This window comes from Phocoena sinus, chromosome 7 (assembly GCF_008692025.1).
Source record: "Phocoena sinus isolate mPhoSin1 chromosome 7, mPhoSin1.pri, whole genome shotgun sequence".
Lineage (NCBI taxonomy): Eukaryota > Metazoa > Chordata > Mammalia > Artiodactyla > Phocoenidae > Phocoena > Phocoena sinus.
Genome location: NC_045769.1, coordinates 95,464,623 through 95,477,502, shown reverse-complemented (window position 1 = coordinate 95,477,502; position 12,880 = coordinate 95,464,623). Strand labels below are relative to the sequence as shown.

The 12,880-nt window shown below is 35.0% G+C and overlaps 1 protein-coding gene across 3 annotated transcripts in view; it reads left to right on the top strand.

Annotated features, from left to right (window-relative positions):
* The window catches only part of RAB3GAP1 (RAB3 GTPase activating protein catalytic subunit 1), a 125,700-nt gene that overhangs the window by 67,831 nt on the left and 44,989 nt on the right, over positions 1-12,880 (top strand). For all 3 annotated transcript variants that reach the window (XM_032638613.1, XM_032638612.1, XM_032638614.1), the window contains 4 exons: positions 1,707-1,826; positions 2,940-3,105; positions 7,284-7,383; positions 10,141-10,222. In XM_032638613.1, the coding sequence (XP_032494504.1) occupies positions 1,707-1,826; positions 2,940-3,105; positions 7,284-7,383; positions 10,141-10,222 (468 nt within the window). The remainder of the gene's footprint in view (positions 1-1,706; positions 1,827-2,939; positions 3,106-7,283; positions 7,384-10,140; positions 10,223-12,880) is intronic.

Below are 12,880 nucleotides of genomic sequence, written 5' to 3'. Positions count from 1 at the left end.
GTTTTGATTTACATTTCCCTGATGATTAGTGATGTTGAGCATCTTTTCATGTACCTGTCAACCACTTGTATATATTGATCTCTTAATGATAATAGAAAAAATACATTTGAAATCCAAGAAGAGAGCATATTTAACAGGGGTAATGGGGTGGTATTTGAGATAAATCTTCAAAATAAGAATCCATTGCTATTCTGTGATGGCAGTTGAGTGTAGGGGAAACATTCCAGGTAATGGAAACAAAGTACTGATCAGTAGGGGAGATGAACTTTTGAAAAGAAGGTACAAAAAGTGTATATAATGCAATCTTTTTTGAGGATAGGATGAGTAAATGGATGGACGGAATAGTTCTGGAAGAATGACCAAGAAACTGTTGGCAGTGGTTTCACTCTAGTGCCTGGGGATACCAAGGCAAAATATTGTTTTGTTTCCTTTCTTCCAAGGACATTAAGAAAAGAAAGAAGAACACTGTATTTAAAGACCTTTAGAGCTTAAAAATCACAGCTCTGGGTTCTTTACAGTATTTGATGCTGCTTCTACATAACTAATTTTGATTTCAGGGGTAGGAGGGTGGAGGTGAGGTGAGAAGATGAAATAAATTTTTGTCATCTAAACAGTAAACAGATTATGGGTTGGACTTTAAAATTTTTTTTTTTTTTTTTTTTTGCTGTACGCGGGCCTCTCACTGTTGTGGCCTCTCCTGTTGCGGATCACAGGCTCCGGATGCGCAGGCTCAGTGGCCATGGCTCACGGGCCAAGCCGCTCTGCGGCATGTGGGATCTTCCCAGACCGGGGCACAAACCTGTGTCCCCTGCATCGGCAGGCGGAATCTCAACCACTGTGCCACCAGGGAAGCCCTAAAATGTTTTAAATCTTTTTTTTTTTATTGCTGTTTTGGGGGATTTCTTGAGAATGTTCATAAATGTTCATAACTGTTTACATAGAGTTAAAATAAATTAGGGAAATGAGTAATGCTTTTATAAATTTATTTTAAAAATATTATTAAATAAAAATACATTGGGGAGTGAATAGGGTAGGAATTTTCAGGAGGCAAGATCACCAGTTTGACCTTAACATTTTTGTAAATTTTGGCTACAAATCTGTCGTTTTTAAAGGACTTGTCAACTAAATGAGAAGTTTTCATTACTGTGGGATACCGTAGCAAGAGTAAGCCATTTTCTGATAATTTTGTGATTCCTATCTAATATGTTATTGAGTAAAAGAGTATAAGAATTCCTTAATTAGGATACTAGAGTAAATCATGTTCTCAGCACAAGTACATCATGGCTGATAATTCTTTTCCTGACATTTAGGGAATCAATTAAACTTTATCTTTCCACATTAGTGGACTTAATGTTATCTGTTAATTAACGCAAGATGTCAGTGCTGGCTTTCATCTTTTATTTTTGAAAGCTAACTTTTAAGACAAACCTGTTATTTAATGTTTTTTCTTTGTGATTTCAGTAAACTGCTCCTAATTTGTAAAGAATAGAGAGAAAATAGTAGATGAATGATGGAAATTTTTCACCAAATGAAGGAAATACAGGTTGTTATAGATTCAGTTGCCATTTAAGAAAGAAAGGATGACCTGTAGTTCAAGCCTAATTTCCTTCAGGGAAATTTTTTCATGTTTCTCAAATAATAAATTTTTGTATTCTGACATTTTCCCCTGTTTAATGGCAGTTATTCTTTTCTTTTTTTTTTTTAAGGTATGGACTCCGAGAGTTTGTGGTGATCGCCCCTGCCGCAAATAATGATGCTGTTCTCAGTGAATCTAAGTGCAATCTTCTTCTGAGTTCTGTGTCTGTTGCTTTGGGAAACACTGGCTGGTAGGTGGACATTTCGAAAAACCTTGAGTTGAGTTTAAGAACTATTCTAGGGCTTCCCTGGTGGCGCAGTGGTTGAGAGTCCGCCTGCCGATGCAGGGGACACGGGTTCGTGCCCTGGTCTGGGAAGATCCCACATGCCGCGGAGCGGCTAGGCCCCTGAGCCGTGGCTGCTGAGCCTGCGCGTCCGGAGCCTGTGCTCTGCAACGGGAGAGGCCACAGCAGTGGGAGGCCCGCGTACCACAAAAAAAAAAAAGAACTATTCTAAATTATAATTTATGAGGGAAAATGATTACTGTTAGGTTTTTGATTATGATTAAGATTAGTACTTGTACATTATTATATTGGAATAAGGTGTATAAGGACACACTCAACAAAACCTTTAGGGAAAGCATTTCTAAAGGGAAACTTACTGAAATATTACATGAATATTTAAAATGGAGAATAAATGGTACTATTTTTGTATTTTGCTTCCAAATGTTTATTTAAATTTTGGTGCAAAATCTAATTTTAAAACTTGATGACAGAGCATTGCCTTGTTCAGCCTCAGCTAGGAACATGCATTCAGGTAACTCAAATTTTTTGTTTCTCTGCACACGTCTTCAAATGCTTTGAAAGTGCTACGAGTATTGATTTTGAGATTACAAATAGATTTTAGTGAGTAGGCTAATTTGCGGTTATGGAAGTCTTTGAATAAGGAGGAGAACTATGTCTTCAAATGATAAAGTACAAAATAATTCACCACTAGTGTGGGTTTAATTTATATTGCTTAATACCTGTGAATCAAGTTTTATTATGATCTTGGAAAGCCTCATATGATAGGATCACTTTTATTCAAGAAAATTTTTATTCTGCTTTTTTATGACTTTCAGCCATTTAAAAATAGTTTTCTGACTACAAAGTGCCACTAAGTGATAATTTCTTCAGTTTATTAGTGTAAGGAGAAAAGGAACTAAGAGTGTTTTTGTTTTAAATATAAGTCTGTGGAGTATTCCTTGTTTAGTGCTTTTAAATAGTTGAGATTAAAATAACGTAATAGTGGAAAAACTTGAGATTTAGGAGTTATTCAGTGTTTAGTGAACTTACAGTCTATTCCTTTTTAATTGTGCCCTATAGCCAGGTGCCACTCTTCGTGCAAATTCATCAGAAATGGCGAAGAACGTATGTGGGAGAATGTCAGGGTCCTGGTGTCCGAACTGATTTTGAAATGGTTCATCTTCGAAAAGTGCCAAATCAGTACACTCATTTATCAGGTCTGCTGGATATCTTCAAATCAAAGATTGTGAGTTGGCATTGATATTTTCAGTCTTATAAAAGCAGTAATTTGGTAATTTTATCGATTACATAGAAATATTTCTAATGTTGAAATGTAATTACTTAGAAGAAAGATGTAATTGACTACATAAATTACTGTGTATGTTTCAACAAAGAGTCCAATTAGATTTTTAGTGTACTAATGCTCTGATTTTGTTTGTTCAGTTTGTTAACATTTATCCCCTACGTTATTAACTCTTTATACTTCTTTTCCTCTAATGAGTAATGTTGCCAACCTCACCACATGAGTGAGCTTCAGCATAGTTGCTTGTTCAGGGCTCTGACTATGAATAACTGAGATGTGAACTCTTTGGGTTCTGAATTGCTTTTTTTCCCCCAAGGGTCTATTTAATTTGATGTTTAAGATTAATCAGGCTTATATTCTATGACTGAGAGCAGCAGGGCTGAATTGGATGTGCTCAGTATATCTTTGGTGTTCTTTAAAAACACTATCACAGAGATATGGATGATTTGCCTGTGCTGGGGGAAGAATTAGGGTCTAGATTGAGGAGCTATTTGTGAATACCTCTAGAAAAGAGAGCAAAACAAGGTAAGTAAGTGGTGGAAGGGATTCTCCACTTAGAGAAGTAGTTCCGTTGAGTGATTAAGTTGACACCCATTACACTAAAAGTGATCAAACTTGATTAACAAACTGATATTAGATATCTCCTGGTATGGTACATTGAATAGGATATATCATCTGTGTTGCATTCCTGCTAAAAATGTTTAACATAAATCGAAACATGAGGAAACAATCACATATTTCTAAAATGAGCCATATTTTACAAAGTAAAGCCCAGACTCTTTAAAAATGTCAGTATCATGCTAGGCAAAACAAAGGCTGGGAGCTGTTTGGCCTAAAGGAGACTGAAGTAACATAACATGCATGATCCTTGATCAAAACAAAATAGCCACAGAGGACACAATTGGGACAGTTGGGGCAATTTTAATATGGACTATATGTTAGAAAATAGTATCAATATTAAACTTCTTGAGTGTGATAACCCTTGTTCATAGGAATTACATGCTAAGTATTTAGGGGTGAATTGCCATGATGCCTACAACTTTCAGAGGTTCAGCCAAAAAAATTATTTATGTAAATATATGATAGTATGTGCGTGTATCAAAATGTTAATTGGTGAGCTTGGTGAAAGTCATACCGGTATTCATTACGCTAGCTTTGCAACCTTTCTGAAGGTTTGCAAATTTTGAAAAGGAAAAAAATGTGAGAAAAAACGCTGAAATGTCTTTTTTAACATACATTGTTTGTAGAAAGATATTTAGGATTAGAATTTAATTTCATAAAAATTATGTTTTCAATTTTGAGGCCACAAATAGCAGGGTGGTAGGATTATCACCACCCAGATAAATCCGTTTGATATTTTTTAAAAAGTCTGCATATACTGGGTTAAGAAATTTAAGTATAAACTTCTCTATACCCTTAGTCCCTTTCCTCAAAATAACTATTGTTAGCTGTTTCTTGTGATTATCTCTATTAAAAAAAGCATAGAAGCATATCTTTTAGAAAGTTCCATGTCTGTATGTAACTTTTTTTCAGAACCTTTCTGGACTCTGAAATGCTTTAAGTACTGCTTAATTCTACACGTGTTGCTTTGAGAAATTTTTGAAAAAGTCAAGTATGCGTTATTTCTACCCCATTAGTTTTACTTTGTTCTCACCAGAAGTCTTCAATTATATTTAATTATTTTAGATCAAATTCTAGTCAGATGCAAATATTAATGCTTTATTCCTCTTCTTAAAAAACATTAGTGAATGTTATTTTCATGGATCTTTTATGTCACTCTTTCATGTTACTCAATTTCTCTTTACTGAAACTGGGGACCACCTTGATCTGTGGAGCCTGACTTTCATTATGACTATTTACTAATTGTACTTAAAAAAAAAAGTGTTCCTAATCAGTTTATCACATCATCTGTCAGAACTTTCACAAGCCTCTTGTCTAAATATGAAACATTTCTCAAAGTTGATTTGATAGAGTTGAACTTAAGATAATTGAGACCTGGTTTGGGTACTTTAGTTGTTTTACATAGTTAAAGCTACCCAATATGTGGCTCTCTTATACTTTCTTTATAAAGCTATCTTTATAAATATTACTCTTTAAATCTACTAGAAGTGTTCCAAGCACTCACCCTTCACTGGCAGTTTATTTCATTTTCACATGGATCTAATTATTAGAAAAGGCTTCATTGGCAGGGTGGCAGCAGAGGGTGGTTGTCCTTGGAACCACATAAAATTTAAGTTTAAATCCTCTTTTGCCATATAATCCTCTAAGTATTTGAAAACTCTCTCATACCCTAGTCTTTCCTTTTTCAGTTTAGACATTCTTCATTCTATCAGATGTTCCTTATATTTCATAGTTTTATATTCTGATTGTTGTTTTGGATATTTGTCTTTTTTAGAACTACATTTCTTCATGTTCTGGGGAAATTTTGTTTGCAGGCTCATTTTGAATGAAGGCTTTATTTACAGTTTTTAACTTTCTCTCCCATCCTCTCTAGTGGTTTTGTAATTTTGTGGTTGCTCCTTACCTGCAGAATATTTCAGACACTGGTCTTAAAATGGTGTTTGGAGCTTTTTGCTCCATATTGATATTGGGGTATTGCACATTGAGTCTTGGACTCATTGGATTGCTTGCTTGAGTCATGAGAGTGGGTTTGTACCCCGCTCACACAACTTTCCCTAGCCCCATACCTTCCAACAAAGCCACTGCACGAAGCAGGAGTGCCCTGCCCCAGCGTCTGCCTTAAGCCGAGAGTCTTACAGTACCCTCATTCTGGGCGGAGTACTTTTGGTTCCATTTAATGCAGACTGTAATCCTGGCTCTCACTGCCTTCGTCTGCATGTGGAACTCAGCAAGCATATGCTTTGAGCCCCATTTAACACTTTGGATTTCCTGTACCTTTTCTAAGGCCCACAAAGATATTTATGTCATGTTTGGTCCTAGACATTTCTTTTTGGTCATCTCTTTCTGTATTTGTCTACATTGCTATGTGACTGGAGCGGAGGTTATGTGTCAAAGTGATCTTGTTATGGTTTCTAGATCATTTACAGCCAATTACAGGTGAACTCTCATTTGATATCTAGACCTGAGTAAAAAATAAATATTCCTGACCGGCCAGAATCTTACCTTGCTTGTCTAGGACACAGCAGCCCAAAACTGAATTAGCTTTTTTTTTTTGGCAGCTACCTTATTTTGTGACTTGAGATTGAGTTTGTATTCAGTTAAAGTTACTAATGACATTTATAGATGCTGCTGCTGAGCTAAATGTCTCTTTATTCCTCCTGACCAGCAATATCAGCAACACCTGGAAACTGGGTAGATATGCAGAATACTATTGAATCTACATTTTCACAAGCTTACTAGGTCATTCCTATGCATATTTAGGTCCTATTTCACATTAATATAGGTTAACCATTATTAACGGAAGCTGAGATTGTGGGATGTTTGGATGATATTATTAATTTTTATGATTTTTAATGAATGTAAAGATCTAAATTTTCTGATTCATTAATATAAACTACATGAGTGGCCATTTGTCACAGTCTAAAATTCTGGTTAAATATTTAAGACTGGCTTTAATTTGAGTTTATTTTCATTTAAAAGAAAGAAAAGACTCAAACCTAGTGTTACACTTTATATAATAGTTTTACCTTATTTAAAAAATGAGTCACATTTTTTTCCACATTCAACATGGCTGAAGAGAATAGTAAGAAGTTTGTATAATTAAAATTGTATAAGATATTTTGAAAGAGCGCTTTACATAATAAAATTTAATATCTCTTTTCCTGGTAGTAGTTTAAACAGCTTTATTTTAATGTAATTTGCTCTCTGGCATTAATTCATCTCTTGAGCTTTTAAGCTGTGAGAATTTCTCCCATGAAAATGATTTCCTAAATTCTGCACCTTTGGCTCTAATAACTTAGTGATTTTGTTTTCCTTTTTAATGGCTAGAATATCATACATTTTTCATGGCTAGAATGTGCGTGCCATATCTAACACTGTAATCTGAAAATCCACATTTCATGAAGGTAGTAATTTATCCATTCCAATAGCTTGAAATTTGGTTCTGGTATTTACAAGGGTACTAACATTTACATGGTATTGTCTTTGCATTTATTTCCTAGGGATGTACTTTAACTCCATTGCCTCCAGTTAGTATTGCTATACGGTTTACCTATGTACTTCAGGATTGGCAGCAGTATTTTTGGCCTCAGCAGCCTCCAGGTGAGATAATTTAGAACTATATTTAACTTACTGAATATAAATGGAGAGAAAATATATTCAGAAATTAAAACTATTTAACAATGTGTTTCAAATATTTGTAACTCATTTTAAATGTAATATTGCTGATTTCATTGCCTTTATCATATTTTTTTCTCTTAAAAAAAGCTGTGTAGGTTGTTCTAGAGACAGAATTATTCTATACTTGACAGTCTTTTTTTTTTTTTTTGGTGGTACGCGGGCCTCTCACTGTTGTGGCCTCTCCCGTTGCGGAGCACAGGCTCCGTACATGCAGGATCAGCGGCCATGGCTCACGGGCCTAGCCGCCCTGCGGCATGTGGGATTTTCCCGGACCAGGGCATGAACCCGTGTACCCTGCATCGGCAGGCGGACTCTCAACCACTGCGCCACCGGGGAAGCCCTGACAATCTGTTTTTGAAAGCTAATATTATTTATAAAGCATTCCCTTGCCGTGGAACATCATGTGCTGCAAATTAGTACGTAATGAGTAAAATGTCTGCTTTCAGCATATAATAAGAGAAGCCACCCTCATAGGCTGCGAACAGACACGCACAGAACCTTATAGAGAGTAGAGTTTGAAGAAGAGGGCTAAATAAGGAAAGCAGAAAAGAGAAAAAGGTGTATATACATATACACTTATGCTGGAAAGAGCTGTAGAATATTTTACTTTAACTTGCATTTTTATAAAACTGTGATTAAAATCATTTTACCTACTTAACCATTGATATACTGATTCATTAACAGTCATTAATTATTAGCCTATATTAGGCCGGCTCTGCCAGGACACAGATATGAACAGACATTATCTAAGTTCTAGAAAAGCTCAGCCTGGTGGACATTTAGCTTAATTAAGTGAGGTTTAGGTTCCTGGATGTTTCTCTCACAAAAAGTGCAATTATATCCAAGTCTATCTAATAAGAAATTTAATATAAACTTATAAAATAATTACAAGGATTTTACTAGCCTGAAAACATTTTCCATTCTACCTTCCTCAAAGAGAAATAAATTATAATAAAATAATATTCTTTACTGTTTATTTTTGTTCCAAAATGGTTGGTTTGTTTATGAGATTGAAAATAGTAAATTATCTTGGGATGTTACTAAAATTAATGTAGTACATTTAGCTTTTGGTGGTTATATATACTACTACTGTTTTATTTTATATAGCACTGAATAATTTGAAAGTAATGTGCAGTAAAAGAACTCCATCTAAACTACAGCAGAGGGAAATAAAAGCTAAGCTGAGATTTATATTAGAAGACTCAAATGTTTGTTTTGGTAATTTTAGTTTCCAGACAACAGTACGCCTTTGTTAATGTTCTGTTGCTAGTTTTTTAAAATGGGCATCAAAATATTAACCTTCTTTCTCAGTGGATTGAAAACCATATAAATTTTTAATATTTTCTCTTTTAAGGGGAAGGGACTGAACATGTAATATGGGCCAGACACTGTACCTGGCATTTTATATACTGTTTCAGGTAATTCCCATTTACCTATGAGACAAGTATTATTATCTTTCTTAGAGAACAAAAGTAACTGGCCCAAGGCCACATGGTCACCAGGTGATAAAGTTCACATTTAAATCCTGGTCAAACTCCAGGTCCCATCATTCTTTCATTCTACAGTGTAGCTTTTCAACTCTTAATTTGAGTAAAAGTTTTGTACAGTTATAGTCTATTAATAATTTTTAGCTTACTGGTTTAAAAAATGTGCTTAGGACATCCCTGGCGGTCCAGTGGTTAAGACTCCATGCTTCCACTGCAGTGGGGGCATGGGTTCAATACCTGGTCAGGGAACTAAGATCCTGCATGCAGTGTGGCGTGGCCAAAAAAAAAAAAGTGCTTATTGTAAATTTTGAACTCTTAATTCACATCTTATAGTAAAGCTAGTCATTGTGATCTTTATTGTAAGCATTCTTTAGTTGGAAAAATGGAATGAATTGACTTGAGAAAATTTACTGAATCAAGTAATTGAGCCATATTTAATAACTAATTTTAATAATTTAGTTAGGGTGTAGATAATTGTCAAACATAATTTTAGCAAATCTGGGAGTGTTCATAACTCAACAGTAGACTTTAATTTTAGAAATTCTTAGTGTAGTGTGAATAATTAAAAACAACCATCTATTATTTCAAAGGGAAATCTTTTTGAAGTCTTTTAGAAGTGTTTATTACTTCTTCAAGAGGGATGGAGCTAAGGGGTAATACACCCTCTAAATTCTCCTCTAATCTCATATACCATTCATAATGGAATGGAAATTCTTTTCTGAACTTCAGATATTTCTGTGTACTGTCAGCTGATATAAGGTTTTATTAATGATGACTAATTTGGGCTATTCAGAAATTATTGACAGCAAAACTGATGAATGTAGGTTGATGATTAAATTTTTTAATACTCAGCTAATCTTTTAGATGCTATTAATCACATTCTGAGAAAATGAAAAGAAATTTACAGGAATAATATTCTCTTGAGTGATATTTAAGGACTATTTCCGAAGAGTAAAATTTAGAATGCATAGCTTGAATACAGCACTTTACAAATAGGAATTAAATGTGTCCTTTTACTATAACATTCTTGGAGGAAGTCTTTAATATCTGACTGTTCTCTAACTTGCTATATGTATCTTAATGTAGACACTATTAAAACTTTAATTTCTCAAAGGGCTGACCTACCTAGATTTAAATTCTTATTTCTCCATTTTTGGCTAACTTATGGAAAATTTTTTTTTTTCTTGTTTAGATATAGATGCCCTTGTAGGAGGAGAAGTGGGAGGCCTGGAATTTGGCAAGTTACCATTTGGTGCCTGTGAAGATCCTATTAGGTGCGAATTTCATTATATCATTTGAATTATGGGACTTTTACTTTTTAAATTATATTGATGTTGATTTTACTGTGTTTTATAATACTGCAGCCTCCTGGAATGAATGTAGTACTGGAAATAGAGACCTACATGCAACAATCTGTCCATCTTTGTGTTTTTCTCTGTAACTTAAGAAGTAAAAGAGGGTTTAAAGTAATACATAAAATGTACAGAATATAATTTATTGATTATTCCATATAGAAGTGGTTCTTGGTGTACTTTGGGGGAAATATTTTAAATATTGAAAAGCACAGACAATATTTTAGAATTTGGGGTGTCAGAAAGACATTTTTTTTTTTTTTTGGCACGTGGGCTCAGTAGTGGCTCTCAGGCTCTAGAGCACAGGCTCAGTAGTTGTGGCACACGGGCTTAGTTGCTCCGCAGCATGTGGGATCCTCCCGGACCAGGGCTCGAACCCATGTCCCCTGCATTGGCAGGCAGACTCCCAACCACTGGGCCACCAGGGAAGTCCCCAGACAATATTTTATATAACAAACTTTCATATGTCCATGACCCAGAATTAACAGTTGTTTTCATTTTTCCTGGCCACTTCTTCAAAATACAGAAATTAAGACATAAGTAAGAGACACAAGTGTGACCTTATAGGTTACCCAGTTGCTTTTCTAGAAGAATTACTGAACTTAAAAAAAAACTGTTTCACAAGAAAATGCAGGGGTTGAAAAATTTGGTCACTGATAGCAAAATATTTGGAAAATATAAATGGTGCAGATATAAAAACTGTCTCATTTGTTAAACTATTTGGTTATTTAAAAAAATATATTCACATGTATACATATATCTTTAATACTCTCACATAAAGGTAGAAATAATAATACTTTTAACTTAAAAATCATTTAAGGGAGACAATAAAGTGAGTATCTTTTAAAATTGATATTTATTATATGTGCCTGGCACTATACTAAGTAAGGAAGATACCTAAGTAAATAAAACAGACAGTTTCTGCCTTCTTGGCATTTACAGTCTACTTAAAGGAAGTAGACGAACTAATCACCTAAATAAACATACAATTACAAGTTGTGGGATAATTTGAAGGAAAAGTACAGGATGTAATGACAGTAAAGTGAGGAACTAGTTTAGATTGATATGCCATCAGTAAAGTCTTCTCAAAGGAAGTGAAATTTATTCTGAGTGTCAATTAGGGGAGGATTTAGCCGGGCAAAGAGTGAGAGAATGACCATTCCAGGTGGAAGGAACAGCATGTGCAAAGTGCCTTGATGCAGGAAAGAGCTTGGCGAGTTTACTGAAGAAAATAGAAGGTGGCTATCATGGCTAGAATGTAGTGAGCAAGGGAGAAAGGGTGTAAGGTGGATTACAGATATATTTGTGGCCCTCCAACTGGTTCATTTATTTGAATTTCACTTAGGGAAAATTTTAGGGGGAGAGAAATAAATTGACCTGGTAGAAATCTGAAGGTTTAATGATTAAATATTTCTTCCAAATTTATATCATGATGTGAAGTCAGTCAGCAAAGGAACAAGTGATTGAAGAAGAACACAGAAATAAGTTGAGGATAAGATGGTGTACATTGGCAGACCATTTAAATCAAACAGTGATTAGCAAATGTGGGCACTATGCTTTTGAAAAGGCATCTTTGGTAGTGGAAGAGGAAATGAAGAGGCTTTTTCCGGTGTCTTCTCTCCTTGTCAAAGAAATTGTTCTGTAGTTAGAGGGAGAGGAGAGGCCATAGTCATAAAAACTTAGGAACTGAATCTGCAGTTCATACCTAAAAATATTCAGGAGTGTATAGTTTTAAACCTCTAACCATTCATGTCCTCTGATATCACATACTGTTTGTGGTCATTTTTTTTACATTAAAAATTAGTTTTATTTAAAGTAATAAATTCACGTTCAGTGGAAAAAATTTAGATAACGTTAAAAAAGGCAAAAATCATATGTTTAGTAGTCAGGTCAGATTGTTTAGTTGCAAATGGTACTCGTCAACTCTAATTCAAGCAAATAATCAGTTTATTGGAAACGTATTTGGTAACTCAAACTCAGAAGTTTAATTGGGTCCATTGTAGAACTGGGCTCAGAAAATAGGCTTGAGCCAATGGTGACTAGTTGTCTGGTTCATAACCAAGGTTACACTGCATTGTTGTGTAGTGCTGGCCCAGCTCTCACAGTGAATTCCTAACTGTACTTGTAGATTCAGTGTCTCAGACAGGAGTTGCTAGTTAGTCGAGCATCACCAAATATCAGAGAAGTGAAATAATTGGCCCTTTTGGCTTCTGTATTCTACAAACATAAGAAGTGAGTTCAGACTCTAGACAGGAAAAAAACAATCAGTAAATTCATAACCCCCCTAGTCATAGGTGATCACTGACAACAGCTTGTTATATGTGCTTCCAGTATTTTTCATATGCATGAAGTAGGTATATATATGTACATGTTTATGTATATATATGCAACAAGGGCCCCCAACACCACCCTTAGGTTGATTTGCTAGGAAGACTCACAGGACGCAACCATAGTTGTGCTCATGCCTATGATTTATTACAGCAAAAGGATACAATGCAAAAAATGGCAGAGGGAAAAGGCACATAGGGTGAGGTCCAGAGAAAACCAAGGACAAGCTTCCTCTCCCAGTGTAGTCACACA